General features: G+C 42.2%; 1 protein-coding gene across 1 annotated transcript in view; it reads left to right on the top strand.

Moving 5' to 3' along the window:
• Window positions 1–18,388, top strand: part of LOC126101585 (prickle planar cell polarity protein 3-A) — a 1,199,532-nt gene that overhangs the window by 1,056,987 nt on the left and 124,157 nt on the right. The window contains exons 6-7 of the mRNA XM_049912239.1: window positions 3,987–4,187; window positions 16,227–16,401. Coding sequence (XP_049768196.1) covers window positions 3,987–4,187; window positions 16,227–16,401 — 376 coding nt within the window. The remainder of the gene's footprint in view (window positions 1–3,986; window positions 4,188–16,226; window positions 16,402–18,388) is intronic.

Below are 18,388 nucleotides of genomic sequence, written 5' to 3'. Positions count from 1 at the left end.
GGTGGTTTAGAGTCTACTGTTGAAGGTGAATAGTTGTCATTTCTTGGAGAGGTCTGATACACCATAGGATCTGCGTGGTCCCATTGAAGTATGAACACGACTTATTGTGCTTCTGTATTTACATTTTTTAGTCGAGGTTGGACAGCTTGATGTTATGTGGTCAGCCGTTTTGTAGTGTTCTCCTGGCCGTTTGAATCATTTTCGTAATCAGTTAGACATAGTCCTTTAGTCTTGAAACCTCATAATCTGCACCTATTACTGCAGCTTCAAATTTCATTCTCGGTGTCTTTTTTTAAGTATTGTCTGTCGATGGTTAACTTTTCCTGGTGGATTAGAAACGGCTATGAAGGTCTTGAATATCAACATTTCTACCTTCGACAAGATAAGTGTAAGAAACCAAATGAGAGATTATCGTGAATACATAGCGGCTACACACACACACACAAACACACACACACACACACACACACACACACAGCGTAAGCAACCTAACACTGCAAAATGGGGAGCTATCTATGACTTGTTCGCTTATTGAGCTCGTCACGAGCAACTTGACCTCGCGTATCCCTTAACGTCACAGTCTCCCATCTCACCATGGTCTTGAAGCAGTGGTAGCGATCGAATTGTTTCCCATTCTATCTGAGATGATGCGTTCTGTAAATTAACCAGCTGCTTTCCACCATACCAGTGTACCATTTCTTTGGTTGATTCTATTTCAACAGATCTACTTAAAATCTTCACAATAAACTTCTGAATATCTTTAATCCGTGGTATGATCTTTTTTCTTCCTGGTAAATATGAGCAATATATCTAAAGTATTGCAACTTGATAGCTAGTCGTCAACGTTTCGTCGTATAATAATGTAAACCAATGGATGCAACAGCGTTTTAGGATTTTGAAAAGAAAGGTAAATGGTTGAGTAGTGTAAGTAGTGTATCTTTTCGCGATTTCTGGAATATTTTCCACCATTTAGAGACCATATCACTTCTACATGTGTGTATAAATCTATAACACTTGCGGACATTAACCTGTTTCACAACTATCATTATAATTCCCTTGTTTCTTAAAGTACATTTAAGATATTACTCAAACTGAATTGTTCATAGGAAATGTTCACAACCGCATTCCTTGAAGTTTTGCATGGTGTTCGTTTTGAGAAAATTTCAATTACATGTCATTCCTAACGCTTTTAAGTGTATAGATTTTGTGTATTTTTCGATCATCAAATGGTAATTCCTTTCATAAAGTGGACACAAGGTGTAGGAAATAAAGAGCACTTGATGGCCTAAAAGTGTTGAATAGGCAACACGCGCTACAGGAACAGAATGTTCTGCTGTTTTCTGTATCTGAAGGGGCTCTGCAATTACATCTGACCCTATCTAAAAAAAACTTAATGACATTCTGACATGTGATTGCTTTAAGTGTAGTTGCACTTTTTCATGTAAATATTACAAAAATATAAGAATACCAATATTCTAAATTCGTTTGTAGTTCCACAAGAAAGGAAAAGTAACATATACCTTAAAGGCGCTGGTCTCAGCCTTTTGTTGAGGTTAAGAAAGTCTTACTCGAACGAAGACGTTCATTAACCGCAAATTACGTAATTCACATGCAAGTAATTATGGATGCCTTACTAAGAATACCTTGATTGGTATCAACGGTTGTTTTGTGCAATGCACGCATTTATTGCATGGATTTTTTCTAGTGGTATGATAAACACATTTAACAGGTCTGTTATCAATATGTGTTGCATGTTTTATGGACTTCTATGTTGCATGAAAGACAATGCTTTACAAATTATGGTGTTATATCGTGTTCATTTTATTTAGCTTAGAGAAAGAAACGTAGATACTGTTATCGTGAAGTAGTGGTCATGTCTAGTACGTCGGTAGAATAGATGTTTTGTGTGTTTCAAGATATATCAAAAAAGTGAAGTGTGTTAACTAGTCGCTTTAGGAAATGCTGTGGCTGGAAGCAGAAGTCTTGATGTTTCCGAAGCTCCATAATGCGTCTTCCTTTGCTTCTTGATTTTGGGTAATGAACAAATTGGAAATGAAATTTGAAAATGAATTATTTCACCGAAACAAAGTAAGAAGAACCGGTTTAGCGGAGCATCAATGGTTTTAACGACACTGCATTCATCTGCCATGTTATTATTACATAAAAATCATGAAAGCATAAGATTACGTTAATGTCCTGAGATTCCGAGTTCGATGCAGCTAATAATTGCGCACTGTAGTAAAGGCATCTTCGAGTTTTCTTTATAGTTACCCAAAAACGCTACCAAGAATGAAAATGTGAACTATTCTATATGAACACCGCAACATTCCGCGACATTTCCCGTTTCATGTAACGTAAGGACTCTTTTTTTTCCATGTGACTGACGTATCTGAGCTGTGAAACTCACGGGGCCACGTTATGCTGCTGACTGTTCTCTAAGGCGTAATAGGTCGGCTGTTTTGTAGAGGCATGCGTTTAGTACTTTCTTCTCTAGATCGTTAATAAAATGGGGTGAAAATTTTTTCTTTAAATAGATCCCTAATATCGTCACGAGGCTGAGTGGAACTTTTTCCAACCTTCCACCGAGGAAAAATCTTGTGTTGAGCCTGGATCGAACACATACCCTCCGCGTGGTTTTTAACTTATAAGTGGGGGGTAAAATCAATATTTTAATTTACAGCTAGTATTACAGTGAAAATTCTATCCAGTTACGTGGTTCATTTTCCTTCTACTCACTTACGTTGTGTGCACTGCAGCTGTACATGCAAATAGAATAGAAATAAGAAATTTCGATGGAATATGAGCACCTTTTTTCGACCATAAATTGTTCAAATTTAAATAACAAGAACTGTAAAAAAAAGTAACTGAGTTAGCAGTACAGTCGTACATCCGAAGTTTTGGATAATACACTCTCCTTTAACTTTTCATAGAGATGGGCGATTATGAGCAAGAGTCGATTAATTGTTGTTTTAGGTCATTTGATTGACTAGATTAATCATGACTATTAAATATATCCTAATAATAGATGATTCGATTTACTGTTATGTTTGTATTTTGGGTCTACTCCAAAAATTATTCTTTGTGATAAAAAGTTTTGTTCTACAATAAATAAAGCGAAGCAGTCTCAGCTATATTTTTTATTTGTAATTAACAGTAGTTGCTCAGTTTTATGATGTACATAATTTCCATTTATTATTTTTAGCTGAAATATATAACTACTTGATACGTATTAGCAAAGCTAATTAAAGTCATTTTTAACACAGATACTGTTGTGAACATATTTAGAAGCACCAAAATTTTCCATGAAGTGAACTGAGGAACACTAATTTATGTAATCTTGTCCACTGAGTCTCGAATGGTCTACTTATTTCCATCCAGTGCAGATAACTCACGGTTGCGCGCGCCACGTACCGGTCAGCAGCTAGACAGCAAGTCACCACTCAGTAGGCTTTAAAACAACAAATGGAAAATTGAAATAATTAATCCTAGGGATAGTCGATTATCTAAATTGTCATGAAAGAAATATCGGTGCATCCATAATCGACTACCATAATAATTACGACTAATCGATTAAGTGGAACTATCCACCAATTCCTACGTTGGCAGAAATGAAGGCAAGTCTTCCATAGGGAAAGGCAGTGTTAATTGTTTACTCCAAGACAACTGAAGCACGGTGACTGACGGAAGCAGCTGTTTCTATCTCGTAAACGAAAACAGACATAACGTGCGGAGTTACACAACATATCGTCCGGACAAGTCACAACTCTGTGCGACGAAGTTAACACAGAAACATTATATGCACAGAGTGTTGAGGGGTAAGGTTGACAACGACCGTAAACAGGTGAATGTCTGTCTGAAGCCATATGTGGTCTTCAGACTTGCCTCACAACAGCTTCTCCCGTCAGCCACAGCGCTAGAACGAACATTGTCTTAGCGAACAGTAGTGAGTGCGTGTGGTCTGCAGCAGCTCGTGCCCTGTGTTGCAGCTTATCTTCAGCGGGGAGTACACCAAGGCGATGTCCAAGGACTGGCACTCCGGCCACTTCAGCTGCTGGCAGTGCGACGAGTCGCTGACGGGCCAGCGCTATGTGCTGCGCGACGACCACCCCTACTGCATCAAGTGCTACGAGTCCGTGTTCGCCAACGTCTGCGAGGAGTGCAACAAGATCATCGGAATCGACTCCAAGGTCAGTTTACACACACTTTCAGTGCACTCTAAACGCCGAACCTTGTCACTGCATTCGGGAGAACGACGGTTCAAAAATAATAATAATAAATGGCTCTGAGCACTATGGGACTCAACATCTTAGGTCATAAGTCCCCTACAACTTAGAACTACTTAAACCTAACTAACCTAAGGACATCACACACACCCATGCCCGAGGCAGGATTCGAACCTGCGACCGTAGCAGTCCCGCGGTTCCGGCTCGCAGCGCCAGAACCGCACGGCCACCGCAGCGGGCAACGACGGTTCAATCCCGCGTCCGGCCATCCTGATTGAGGTTTTCCATGATTTCCCTAAATGGCTCCAGGCAAATACCGGGATGGTTCCTTTGAAAGGGCACGGCCGACTTCTTTCCCCGTCCTTTCCTAATCCGATGAGACCGATGACCTCGCTGTCTGGTCTCCTCCCCCACAACAACCCAACCCAACCCTTGTCGCTGCAACCATTTTAGATTGTCAAATGGTTCAAATGGCTCTGAGCACTATGGGACTTAACTTCTGAGGTCATCAGTCCCCTAGAACTTAGAACTACTTAAACCTAACTAACCTAAGGACATCACACACACCCATGCCTAAGGCAGGATTCGAACCTGCGACCGGAGCGGTAGCGCGGTTCCAGACTGTAGCGCCTAGAACCGCTCGGCCACCCTTTTAGATCCTCTCCCGCTTAAATTTTCACCTAGTGTTAATAATTGTATTCCTGTTTCCCCTTACGTTTACGAAAATTGCTTCTGCCTTTGCTCATTATTTTTGTCTTCGGGGACCATTACGTGGCTCAAAAGTTTTGTCTTTCTTTTACTTTAAGTGATTCGCAAGTTTTACCTTTCTTAGTTCTCTTCTTCATTTAACTGTTACGGGAACTCGTGGCACATTTCTTCTGAAGCAGTCTCTTTCTGGTAATTCTCCATCACATCCATATTTTCGTCTTTTCTGCATGATTACTTTATATCCTTTACTTACTGTCCCTGTCTCACTTATAGCACGCTGGACTCGCATTCGGGAGGACGACGGTTCAATCCCGCGTCCGGCCATCCTGGTTTAGGTTTTCCGTGATTTTCCTAAATCGCTCCAGTCAAATGCCGGGATGGTAACTTTCAAAGTACACGGCCGACTTTCTTCCCCGTCCTTCCCTAATCCGATGAGACCGATGACCTCGCTGTTTGGTCTCTACCCCCAAGCAATCTAATCCAATCCAATCCTGTCTCACTTCTTCTAAGTAATGCACTTCTACGAAAAATATAGTGAAAGTTTTCCTTTTATCTACCTTAGTGGACTGTCTTGTTAAAAAAGTTAAATTTTTTTCGATACTCAGGGTTACTAAGAAATACATTTTTTTAAACTTCCCAGGTGTATACGCCATGGCACCCTTAAAAATGTTGCTCTCTAAATAGCAAAACCAATTTGTCTGTTCAGTTTTGTACCCACTGAGCGACACTTGTGTGTGAATTGCTGACCACTTTTCCATGTCAATAACAACTTCGTTTCCTTTGTGTATTTTTTCTTCAGCCTAACATTATTTTTTGCAAACTTTGTACGTGGTTAGTTGTAAAATGAGTTGAAATTTTTGCTGTACAATTTCCACCAGCATCTAAGTGATGGAGAATTGAGATCAAACTGATATATAGCCACCTTGGGGACTGTGTGGGTGTTAAGACAGGAATAGCCCCATAATTCGATAGAACTAACGTACAGGAGCTACTAAAAAAATCCTCAGCGTCCGCGTCTGTAGATCACCAAAGCAGCTGGTACTTAAGTTTATGCAAGCACTGGCGTTAAAATTTGGGCTCTATGACCTCGAGCAAGTTTAAGCGAGGACATTCAGTTTCAGTTCAAATGGTTCAAATGGCTTTAAGCGCTATGTGACTTAACATCTGAGGTCATCAGCCCCCTAGACTTAGAACTACTTAAACTTAACTAACCTAAGGACATCACACACATCCATGCCCGAGGCAGGATTCGAACCTGCGACCGTAGCAGCAGCGCAGTTCCGGAATGAAGAGCCTAGAACCGCTCGGCCACAACGGCCGGTCAATGTCAGTTCATGTAATAAAATTTGTCTTAGAAACAGCAGAACGATGTTACATAAAAAATTTTGCTGAATGTCAGTGACGATTCAATTGTAGTGCTCTAGCATGTTGTTCTACCCTAAAGCGTTATTCAGTAGATGATTGAAAAAAATGGCGGACTATAAGAGTGGTGTTCACGCTATTTCCTTACAGGAGTTATCTGATATTCGAGGAAGAGAGAACAATATGACAGTTTTGAAGGGGAAAGGTAATAAGATTTTGACAGTGGCTGGAATTGGCTCTCGATCAGCCGGTGGATCAAATCATTCAGTATGCTGTTAACTCGAAATCTACATTCTAGAACAAAATTCTGGCTTTGTCGTCTATGTCAACGATGCTGTTCTAATTCGCATTTTGTGCGAGGTGTGCGGCTGTGCTAATATACATGTACGCTAAGAGTAGTTGCTGTAATTGCGTTGTGTATTATGATACTGAAATAATACAAGTTTCTAGAAAACACAAAGTAATGAAAATAAAGGACACAAATTCGGTATTTTACTATTTAGTTAATTTCTTTCAACGCAATTCAATGATATAGGTTGTTGCAAGATGGGTGAGAATTTACCTATGAGTAACATAGCCTTTTGGAAATGCTCTGCGATTCATTCCCTACTTTGAAGTGCCCTTCAACTAACAATTCGACTATTATGAGTCTGAGAAGTGAGAAACTACGATGTACGCATTCTAAACTGCAGAACGTTTTTCCGCCGATGAGTCAATAACAATAATTACAGCGGTCAAACACTTAGTGATAAGAATGAGTATAGTAATAACACGGGAAGGGGTAAAAAGTTGCAGCAGTCAACACAGGGTGTCCAAGGTGGAATGGTCAATATTCATGGTAGGACGAACGAGCATATGAAGCAAAAAAACTTCTTATGGAATCGTGTCCTGTTCCGAATGGGCCGGCCGCTGTGACCGAGCGGTTCTAGGCGCTTCAATCCGGAACCGCGCTGCTGCTACGGTCGCAGGTTCGAATCCTGCCTCGGGCATGGATGTGTATGATGTTCTTAGGTTAGTTAGGTTTAAGTATTCTAAGTCTAGGGGACTGATGACCTCAGATGTTAATTCCCATAGTGCTTAGAGCCATTTGAACCATTTGTTTCGAATGGTTTCCGGGATAGAACACATTTAATGTACATTTTTATTTATTTTCTATATTATTCAATAAATTGTCTGGTGTACACATGTACAACAACGAGTTAACATGCGTTTTACGAAGTATCAATTTGAAAAATGTGTTTTTAACACATTCATCTGTAAACATTATCGTACACGTCACGTCACAGCAGTTGTACCGTTCACAGTAAATATGGGAATATCCCATCTTCAGCTTCAGTACATTCGTGCAATACTAATCTTGAGAGAACATGTGATGTTGCTTGTATGAGTGCCTGATGCTATCAAGCAGTTCTTCAGACTTCATCCAAACCCATAATCAAAAATCACGTGGCGTAAGGTCTGGCGGCCTTCGAGGCCAGTTAATTGTATTACTATGACCATTTCAGCGATTAAGATAATTGCGGTTGAGATGTCCTCTCACACGCCTAATAAAATGTCGAGGCGCTTGTTATTGGAAGTGCGTTGCAATCTGCATGGCCAAAGGAACGCCATCAAGGAGCTGGACAAAGGAATTTTCCAAATAAGGGAGTAATTCTGTCCCGTCATTCGCTCTTCTAAAATGACTGGACTTATCAACATATTACTGACCATGCCGCTCAAACGTACATTGAATGTGTTCTATCTCGGAAATCATGCCTCTGCGCGGCGCCGAATGCCGCACAATCGCGAGATCAGTGCAGAAGCAGCAGAACTGCGAGATCAGCCGATAGCGGCGGAAACAGCAGCAAAGCGACTGCGCCCACGCCGAAGGACACTTCTCAGTCAGCCGAGATCAGAAAGCAGACAACTCTGTCTCGGGATAGCCGCCTGTACTCAAACAATTTTGTCTCTAACGGAAAATAAACAACTGGTTGCTTATTATTTCGTTACGTACAACAGTTGCTGTGGATGGATAAAGCACTAAACTTCGACAGTGTTCACTCTAGCCTCTGAGGTCGGCAGATTACTTTTGCAATTCGCTTCCGGACCGTCCTAAGTGTACCAAGTTATTGCTGCAGCAGTCTTCAGTACGAACTCTCCAAGCTACTGTATCCTGTGCAAGCCTGTTGCATGCTACCGCCATCCACTTGAGCCTGCTTACTGTCGTCCCTGCAACTGTTCGCTTCTTTTGGTCATGTTGTGTCCATAAATTTCTTTACTCAATTCGATCCACCACTTCTTCATTAGTTAGATGATCTTCTCGGGTAATTTCGGCATTTTTCTGTTGCACCAAATTCAAAAACTTCTCTTCCCTTGATTTATTTACTGTTTATCGTCCGCACTTCGCTTCCGTGAAAGGCTACACTCCAGGCAAGTATTTTGAGAAATTTAACTTAGATATTAACAAATTTCTCACTTTTGGAAAAGCTTTTATTGCTATTGCTAGTCTGCTCTAATTCGACCACCATCTGATACTTTTCTGCTCGAATAATAGAAGTCATTTACTAATTTCTACTCGTTTTCTAATGTTATTTCCTGAGTATGGCCTGATTTAATTGGGCCAAATTTCATTAACCTTGTTTTACTTTTGTTGAGGTTCATCTAGTACAATCCGTACAACTGCTCTTCCACTCCTCTGCCCCTCTGACTGGATTAGTGTCAACTGCAACCCACAAAGTTTCTATTTCTTCCCGTTAGCTTTAATTCCCTTTCCAAATTCCTTCTTGATTTCATTTTCTGCTTGCTCAGTGTACAGATGAACTAACACGGAAGATTAACTACGACCCGGTCTCACTCCCTTCTCAACTATTGCCTCCCTTTCGTGTCCTTCGACTCTTCTGTCACTTTAAGTGACAGGAGACCTGATATTCCGTTAGCAACTGATATTACGACACTCAGAATCTATACTTAATTGTTCAAGAAAGGAAAAGTGCAAGTAATCACTATAACTATAAAAGCTATATTATTACAATATACTACTGATTTATTCCATACTATGTTACTGTATCCACTCCTATGGAAGTATTTGTAGCATAAAACTATTTATTTCTATAAGTGCGATGTGGCCGCCTTGTCAATGGGAAAGTTTGCCTGGTATCGTATGGGTGGCTCTAACGTCAGTGTAGCGCTGTGTCAGAATCCCACACCGCATACCTACCGGATGAATCAGCAGTCATTTCTTCTGGAGTATCCCGGAACAACACAACAATGGCCGCCCGATCCCGCAGTTATACTCACATTATTAGTCTTCTATTGGTAGTTATTTTTCGCTCATCTTCCGTAGATAGTTGACTATTTGCATCTTTTAGAATGCTCCGTCATCTTTATCTTGTCATAACTACTAGTGATGTTTCTCCATCTACGGCGGTCGTTAAAACTCGATAGTAATTCCTCAGGAGCAATTTTGACTTTAGAAAATCGTCCTTGCCGTTTCCAAAGAAACAATCGCAGCTTTCGTCTTAATCGATTCAGAGAAATAACGACTAATCTACTCATAACTCTGAGTGGGCGGTCGGTGATTTGAGGCCCTATTCAGCAAAATACTCCAGTGCCTTGCATTGGTTACCTGCTCCACATTGCTTTGTGCTTGGATATCTAACAGCGCACGTTTAACTCGGTTCCTGGCGCAGTTCGGCACGATTTATTCAGTTACACCGAAAGTTGAAACTGCTCTTTTCACAAACATCTTTCGTTTATGCGGAACAAGCTCAGCCCTACAGTATTTTTACTTTTGCCTGTGCTAGGGGATTACAGCTGCAGTATTTTGGCAAATGTCTTCGTACTCCTTTCTAAGGGAACAAGAAACGGGTATGAAATAATATGTGGATTAAAATACAGTAGTTGTTTATAGAAGGAACTAGATTAAAATCTTCATTCGCAATTTAGTTACAATTTTTTTGAGGCTGCGATCTGATCAAACAAGGAAGCAATGACTACCCTCTTCATACCTCGTTGTTTAACCTTTTTGCCTTTGTATCCACTCGATATCATCTTGTAGTCCAATCTGTTGTCGCTCTCTGTCATAAATCAACAATATTCTGGGGTAGGTCGAGCAATGCTTCTGTTCAAAAATGGTTCAAATGGCTCTGAGCGCTATGGGACTTAACATCTGAGGTCATCTCCCCTAGAACTTAAAACTACTTAAACCTAACTAACCTAAGGACATCACACACATCCATGCCCGAGGCAGGATTCGAACCTGCGACCATAGCAGTCGCGCGGTTCCGGACTGAAGCGCCTAGAACCGCTCGGCCACAGCGGCCGGCCAATGATTCTGTTGTATGTTAGTCTCCCATAACCGTAAATGAGCTGAATCTTGTCACGTGGTATACCCACCAGTGAATCGATTTCCTCTTCTCATTTCATGAAGTTGCGATTTATTACTGTCAAGCAGTTAGATGACATGACTAATTCCACTGGATTTCATTTCTCTTGTAATAAGAAGGTACCAAATTTTCATTGAATAAGAAAGCAAATGGACCGGATGTAGGTCCTAATCATACAGCATGTCATACACATTTTCCTACACGACGAACCAGCTTATCTCTGTAATTGGCTAAAATCCCGTCGACATCACACAATATTAGCTCAAGCTTCGTCACGTAACACTGTCGTAAAAATGGAGCAGCCTGCATGAATTTCTTCTGTAAGTCTTAAACAAAGTGTCATGGACATCACTATCACTTCCCTAAGATAGATGTTACCTCTGGTAATGTTGCTATTCCTTCATTCGGGATAAAGAGCTATATTTTGTTTTCAAATCGTACCATATCGGCCACATACTTCGCTAGATATGAACTTGAAGTACGTTCCAATACAGCGCTATCTCGTTACGGACAGGAGTCGTTCTTTCAAAGATGTGATGCAGTATTCGCACAGCACTGTTTGAAAAGTTATCAACACTTTTTCAGCTCAGGCGATTTTTTTTCCCCTTCCTTCAAACAGGGGGCAGAATACTGTCGACAAAGCTGCTGACGCATTAAACAGCGAACGCGACACGGCGTGTCTGTCGCTTGTAGATTCGAATTTAACTCTGCTGGTGCTTGTTTCGGAGCCGCTCCGCCACCGTGTTCGGCGCACCGCGACAGCAATATTGCTGCTGTCGCCGCAATGACAGCGTCACCTGGGCTCGTTCGGTCGCTCTAATTGGACTACAGCGCCAGCGCAGCTTGACACATGTTGGAACATTGGGTTATTGTTTTAGTGTCAGATGCAGAATTTCGCGTCACCAGTATATATATATAATCTCTTACTCACTCACACACACACACACACACACACACACACACACACACTCACCATGTGTGTGAAGTCGTGTCTGACAGTGTAGTAGTTATCTATGGTCTTACTGTAGTAATCAATAAAGGCGACAAGTCTAGCTGCAGATGTCAGCCACTGGCCTCACTATAACTGGCGATATTTCGAGAAAGCACCAGCTTTTCATGCCGACTGCTACTGGGAGATTGCAACAAGGCGTTAATTTCTATGCCTAAACATGAGAGTGTATGATCGAAGCAACAGTCTTTAGCTCCAGCAGTCTGCAGGGCGCTCTGTAGAAAGGCAATGAAAACAGGTCATGCGATGGGGTGCCGGATTCGCAAGCGTGAAAGTAGTGGCTTCTTAGATTTGTTGTTGGGTCGTCCTTTGTAGTCGACATGATTTTATCATGGACGTCGCCTAATGTCACACTTATCTAAGTATATATCCAGCTGTGATGCGTTTTCGTGGGTTTTCGAAGCACGAGAACGAAACCAACATACCCAAGCCCCTCTTCCCCTACTGCCGCACCTCTCTCTCTCTCTCTCTCTCTCTCTCTCTCTCTCTCTCTCCCTCCCTCCCTCCCTCTCCCCCCCTTCCCGGTGGGTCTCTGAGTGTGTTTCTCACACCAATTATTCTGAGATGTAAGATGCGTGGCTTACGTCGATAGAACTTACCTTTCACGGTTCCCCACGAGTAAAAGTCCGTGGATGTTAGATTAGGCGGCCGTGGAGGGAACTCAGTGTTACCTCTTCGTCCAATCCAATGCCCCTGAAATTTGTCATCAAGGAAAGTTCGTACAGCTAGGTGGTTGTATGATGGCGCCCCGTCATATTGGTAGGATACCTCTTCATCAGCTCCATGAAGCGTACGTGCAACTGGCAAAATTGATGTGTGTAACATTTCCAGGCACACTTCTCTAGTGACAGTAGCATCAAAGAAAAAGGGTCCTACTAAGCCCCTCGATGAAAGTCCACACCACACATGAACCCCTGGTGGATTGACCGCTTTATCCACATAAACATGCGGATTTTCCTGTGCCCTTTACACACTGTTATGCCGATTCACGGTTCCATTAAGTTTAAATTGTGTCTCGACACTCCACACTACCTTGGTCACAAATTGTTCGTCATCAGTAACTGTTTGCTGATACCATTCGCAAAATTGCTTTCGGCGATCAGGATCGTCATTATTAATCGCGTGCAGTAATCGTGGAATGTAAACTTACCACTTTGCACCTTTCAGAATTCTTCGTACACTTGTACTGCTAACCCCCACTTTACGTGCACATTGCGTAACAGACTTCTGTGGAGAATTAACAAACGTTTCCAACACGAGAGCCAACGAAGCAAGAGTTGCAGCTGTACGCTGTCTTCCTGATCTTCCTTTGTGAATATCGCAAATCGTTCCTTGCAATTCCGACTTGTCAGTGATGCTTTTAATTGTTAAGCGGGGTTGGCGGTTCTATTTCAAGCTCCAGCCTCCACTGACATTGCACTTCAACAGCATCATCAAACTTGAAAAACCACTTCGCAATACATTGTCGTTGCTCTAATGTCAAGTCTGCTCCAGCCATCTTGTCTCCTTATAACCGAGATGAAAGTACTAACATCTGTTGAGCCAAAGACCATACTACAATACACTCTTAACTCAAATCGAACGACAATATCGATATCTCGATAGAGCCTGACAAAGAGTGTATACATTTTTCTGAAGCAATTTGTATAACACTACGGAATTTGCTGAACACATAAAGGCCGGCCGGTGTGGCCGTGCGGTTCTTCAAATGGTTCAAATGGCTCTGAGCATTATGGGACATAACATCTTAGGTCATCAGTCCCCTAGAACTTAGAACTACTTAAACCTAACTAACCTAAGGACATCACACACATCCATGCCCGAGGCAGGATTCGAACCTGCGACCGTAGCAGTCCCGTGGTTCCGGACTACATCGCCTAGAACCGCACGACCACCGCGGCCGGCCGTGCGGTTCTAGGCGCTTCAGTCTGGAACCGCGTGACTGATACGGTCGCAGGTTCGAATCCTGCCTCGGGCATGGATGTGTGTGATGTCCTTAGTTAGGTTTAAGTAGTTCTAAGTTCTAGGGGACTTATGACCTCAGATGTTAAAGTCCCACAGTGCTCAGAGCCATTAGAACCATTTGAACACAAAAATGCTAGAATATAAAGTGCTAATTATTCGTGTATTTATAGCTTAAGACGTCAGCAAGAAAGAATTTTGTTAAAAGTACAAATAACATCATGTAATCTCCTTCGTTGCTGGTTAGCAGTTGCATGCAATGTCCTGTACGCACGCAGGTACTTTACGTTTTATAGTGAATATCTCCGTGCATGGCACACAATGCACACTACATAGTATATTTGCTCACTAGAGAAAAAGAACTGGTTTTACTGCTTGTATCGGAAGCCAGAAGACGACTAACTTTAATGCATACTGTCATTGGAAACAGAGTATGAGCTATGCCTCATCTAACGGCAGGGCTATTGGTTTTTTACGCTCGCACACACACACACTCACACACACACACACACACACACACACACACACACACACACACACACACACACAGAAAAAAAGGGGGAGGGGGCAACACATTTACTATGGGAATCGTGGAAATTTGATGATTTCATTATGAGAATTTTAGACGGCTTAGACGACAAGGGTTGCAGAATCTCAGATTGGGGAAGGAAAAATGAGGAAATTAACGTATCCTTTTCAAATCAACGATCCTGGCATTCACTGTAAAGAATGACGGGCACCATGGGAAACCTAAACTGTTGGGTTGGAATTTGAACTCAGGTCTCCCAATGCGAGTCCTATGTCTTACCATTGCACTAACTCGATTCACATACGTGTTATGTCGTCTCTTCACTTTCAGTTCATTATATTTCTGAAGCAGACAAGGAAATCGATCCGACATTTGCGGTGAAAGATGTGGGAGACAGCCAAAGCAATCTATGCGATTTATCAGGTCACCACTGTTCAACCCGGAGCATAAATGTTTAATAAATTGCGGGAGGCTGAAGCTTAAAACTGTGTAACCGTAGTCCGATATGTTAGTGATGAAGCATTTGGTCATTTAATACTGTGTCGCTTGTCATGTTTGCCGTTTTCGACAGACTGCAGCAACCTCAGTATTAAATTGTTTTCTTTCGTCAGTTCGTATTTAGCATCCAAGCTTGTCGAAAAAGGCCGCACAGGATTAATACGAACAACAACAAAATTTTGGAGGGCATTCAGCTATATTTACTGTGAACATCTTTCTATAAGGGGAGTCGTGGTGTCTGGTGGCCAGGTACAGACTAGTTGCATTTCGTTTCATTTCTTTCCCCCGTTTTTCTTTGTATCTATATTCTACTGAAAACAGTGTAAATGACGACGGTATGCGCCATGGATCTTGTTTGTTTCCAGACTTACTTCCTTCATTCACGGTACACGTTACTGACAACATTAATGCTACAATCTTTGCCATCGAGCATGGATTCAGTACTGCCCGGTTGTGTTTAGAGTTTCTTTTTCCGGCGGTGTTAGTTGTACGTTAACAGTAGCATACAATGGTATGGGTAGATTTACAGGTGAATATACCGAGCGAGGTGGCGCAGTGGTTAGCACACTGGACTCGCATTCGGGAGGACGACGGTTCAATCCCTTCTCCAGCCATCCTGATTTAGGTTTTCCGTGATTTCCCTAAATCGCTTCAGGCAAATGCCGGGATGGTTCCTGTGAAAGGGCACGGCCGATTTCCTTCCCCATCCTTCCCTCACCCGAGCTTGCGCTCCGTCTCTAATGACCTCGTTGTCGACGGGACGTTAAACACTAACCTCCTCCTCCTCCTCCTATAGGTGGATAAATAGTTAATCAATATGTACTTCGCGTGCGGTTTCCCCGATTCCTAAGAAAAAGCGGCACATCGAGGCTAGGTAAGAAACGAGTATTGCCGCAGCGGCGGCAGTCACATCACACTACAGTACTCTCTCATCTGTAGCTTGTTGAATTACGCAGTGTTTTGTGTCGTACGTTTTGGTGATTGCGTATTACAGTTTTTGTCAATATTGTGAAGGTATATTCATAGAAATAAAAGTAATATAGGTAACAAATCAAATAAATCACAATTACATCACTACTCTGAAACGAGCCACGGGAGACGATGGGTCCCTTATACAAATATACTCCGAAATTTTGTTGATGGAATTCGGGTTCATGCTGTATATTAATTACAGTTTTATAATCTTACCTTTAGTCGGGTTTCACGAATGAGAGAACACACTCGTATTCGTTCCTGGAAGTGTCGTATAAATATCCTTTCTCGATGTCAAAGGCGGCCGCGGTGGCCAAGCGGTTGTAGGCGCTTGAGTCCGGAACTGCGCGTCTGTTACGGTCGCAGGTTCGAATCCTGGCTCGGGCACGGATGTGTGTGATGTCCTTAGATTAGTTAGGTTTAAGTAGTTCTAAGTTCTAGGGGACTGATGACCTCAGAAGTTAAGTCCCATAGTGCTCAGACACGTTTGAACCATTGTTTCGATGTCAAAACTTTGCTGAATACTGATAAATATTTACTTTTATATCTTTTAGCACTTAGTAGCATTTAGTACATGGCGCTTTTGCCTGTGCCCGCAGGATCTTTCTTACAAGGAGAAGCACTGGCACGAGGCATGCTTCCTGTGCAACAAGTGCCGCGTGTCCCTCGTGGACAAGCAGTTCGGCTCCAAGGGCGAGAAGATCTACTGCGGCAACTGCTATGACTCGCAGTTCGCCTCCAGGTGCGACGGCTGCGGCGAGATCTTCCGCGCAGGTGAGTGGCTCCGCGCACTGAGGCGTAGCGCCTGCCTCTTTACCTTAACCCTCAAACTCCAAGAACAAGGAAAGCGTGCCCTCACCACTATACAAAATCTTTAAGCTATCCACACAGAGTTAGAACACGTAACTCAGCGAATTACTGTATCAGCTCTGCTCTTCTTTTGTATCTTGATTTCCTGACGACGATGTCTTTCGAGTGATGTAATACAGAGCTTCCATAAATGAGTCATTCGTTTTCAAAGCTCGATCACATGTACAAATACGACTGACATAGTAACAGAACCGTGAACTCACCAAGTTTGCATTTTGCATTCTACAAATGTTCTACCGCGCGTTCCATACCTTATGTAGCACACATCTCGTCAGTGGTCATCACACTAGTGTTGATGGGTTCTGTGAGCTGTTCCAATGTTCTTGACAATGGGGGTACTTGAACATACTTCTTAATGTACTCCCAAAAGAAAAAGTAGCAAGGCGTCCGGCAAGGTTGCCTGGGGAGACAGGGGAACCGAACATCAGTTCTCCAGCTAGGGAATGCTCCGTCTTGCTGGAAAATGAAATTCTCGTAATCAGCAGTCACTTGCGGAAACAACCACAACTGTAACATATCAAGGTAGGGGTACCCGTCACAATCTTCTCACAGATTCATCTGTGACAGTGTATAGTAAACATTAACCTTTGGAAAACCTCGTTCGTGTGCCACAATTCCATGAGATTGTTCAGTGCCCCATTCTCTCATATTGTGGCGAATAACCTGTCGAGATAAACGGAAGTTGCGTCGTCCCTGAATATCAGCTTGGACGCGAAATTTTCATCCTCAAGTGCTTCCCGTATCGACATGAAAAATTGAAGCGCCGGCAATAATCTTTCGGTTCTAATTGTTGCACGAGCTGCAGAGGATACGGTTTGTTAATGTACCCGCCGTTGCAGTCTTCCACACAGGTTGGTGCGGTATTCCAAATTCGTGACTTGTGCGGACCATTCATTTTTTTGGACTGCGTACGAAACTTTCCCCTCACCTTCTCCACGGTTGCACCTGGCACACTCGGTCGACTGGTACTTTTTGGTTTACAGAGAGGATCGGTGTCCCTAAATTGTCGATACCAAAGCACAGTACTCTTTTTACCTGGCTGTTCTTTTCCACAATTCCTGTTATAACAGATAAACACAACACATATTTCAACATACAATAACTCTTTTCTTGCTTTGTCGCCATTTTGCCAAGGTACTGACTGCACTCGTAACGCCAATTTGTGGGCACAATGCAAATTCGGTGAGTTTACAGTCCTGTTCATGAGTCACTTCCATTTCTTCATGTAATATGCTCGAAAACGAATTAACCACTAATAGTAGCCCTGTATATAAACATACCTTCATTGAAATAATCAATTCAGGTCACATAGATCTTAATTTTTCTTCTATTTCTGAACTCTCGATTGATAATGAAATGAAATAATAAATTTACAGCTACAATACATAATACTATAGTGTAATGACATGTTTATGAATTAAAACTGAATACCAGTAATAACGCATAAAAATTACTGACTCAGCTAACCTCCACACAGTATGAAAAAGCATTTTTGTTCTTGCAGATAGCGGGATGTTTCTTTTCAGATGGGAGACGTAGTACATGTACTTGCCTTCGTTCCATAAAATTAATTCTATATTTCATGTGGAAAGAAATAATATGCAATAATATATCAGTTAAGCATAATATTCAGTAGAAATATGTACTTCTAACTTAGCCTGTGGCCCGAAGTCCAAATCCAAACGAAGGATAGGAAATATGTACTCCATTTTGTCACATCTAGTCCCTGTACCACGCGAGGCCATACTATGCGACTGTCGCGGGCGTTAAGGGGTTGGTTAAAACTTTAAAACTGCTTCAGTTAAGGAAATAGTAAAAATATGCATTTCGCAATAAGCCCAGTTCTTTGACCCATGTCACACGCGGCGCCACTGTGCTCCAGTTAACACAC

Source organism: Schistocerca cancellata, chromosome 9, assembly GCF_023864275.1.
Source record: "Schistocerca cancellata isolate TAMUIC-IGC-003103 chromosome 9, iqSchCanc2.1, whole genome shotgun sequence".
In the NCBI taxonomy this organism is placed as follows: domain Eukaryota; kingdom Metazoa; phylum Arthropoda; class Insecta; order Orthoptera; family Acrididae; genus Schistocerca; species Schistocerca cancellata.
Note: the sequence above shows the minus strand (reverse complement) of the source record. Positions and strands in the feature narration are given on the sequence as shown.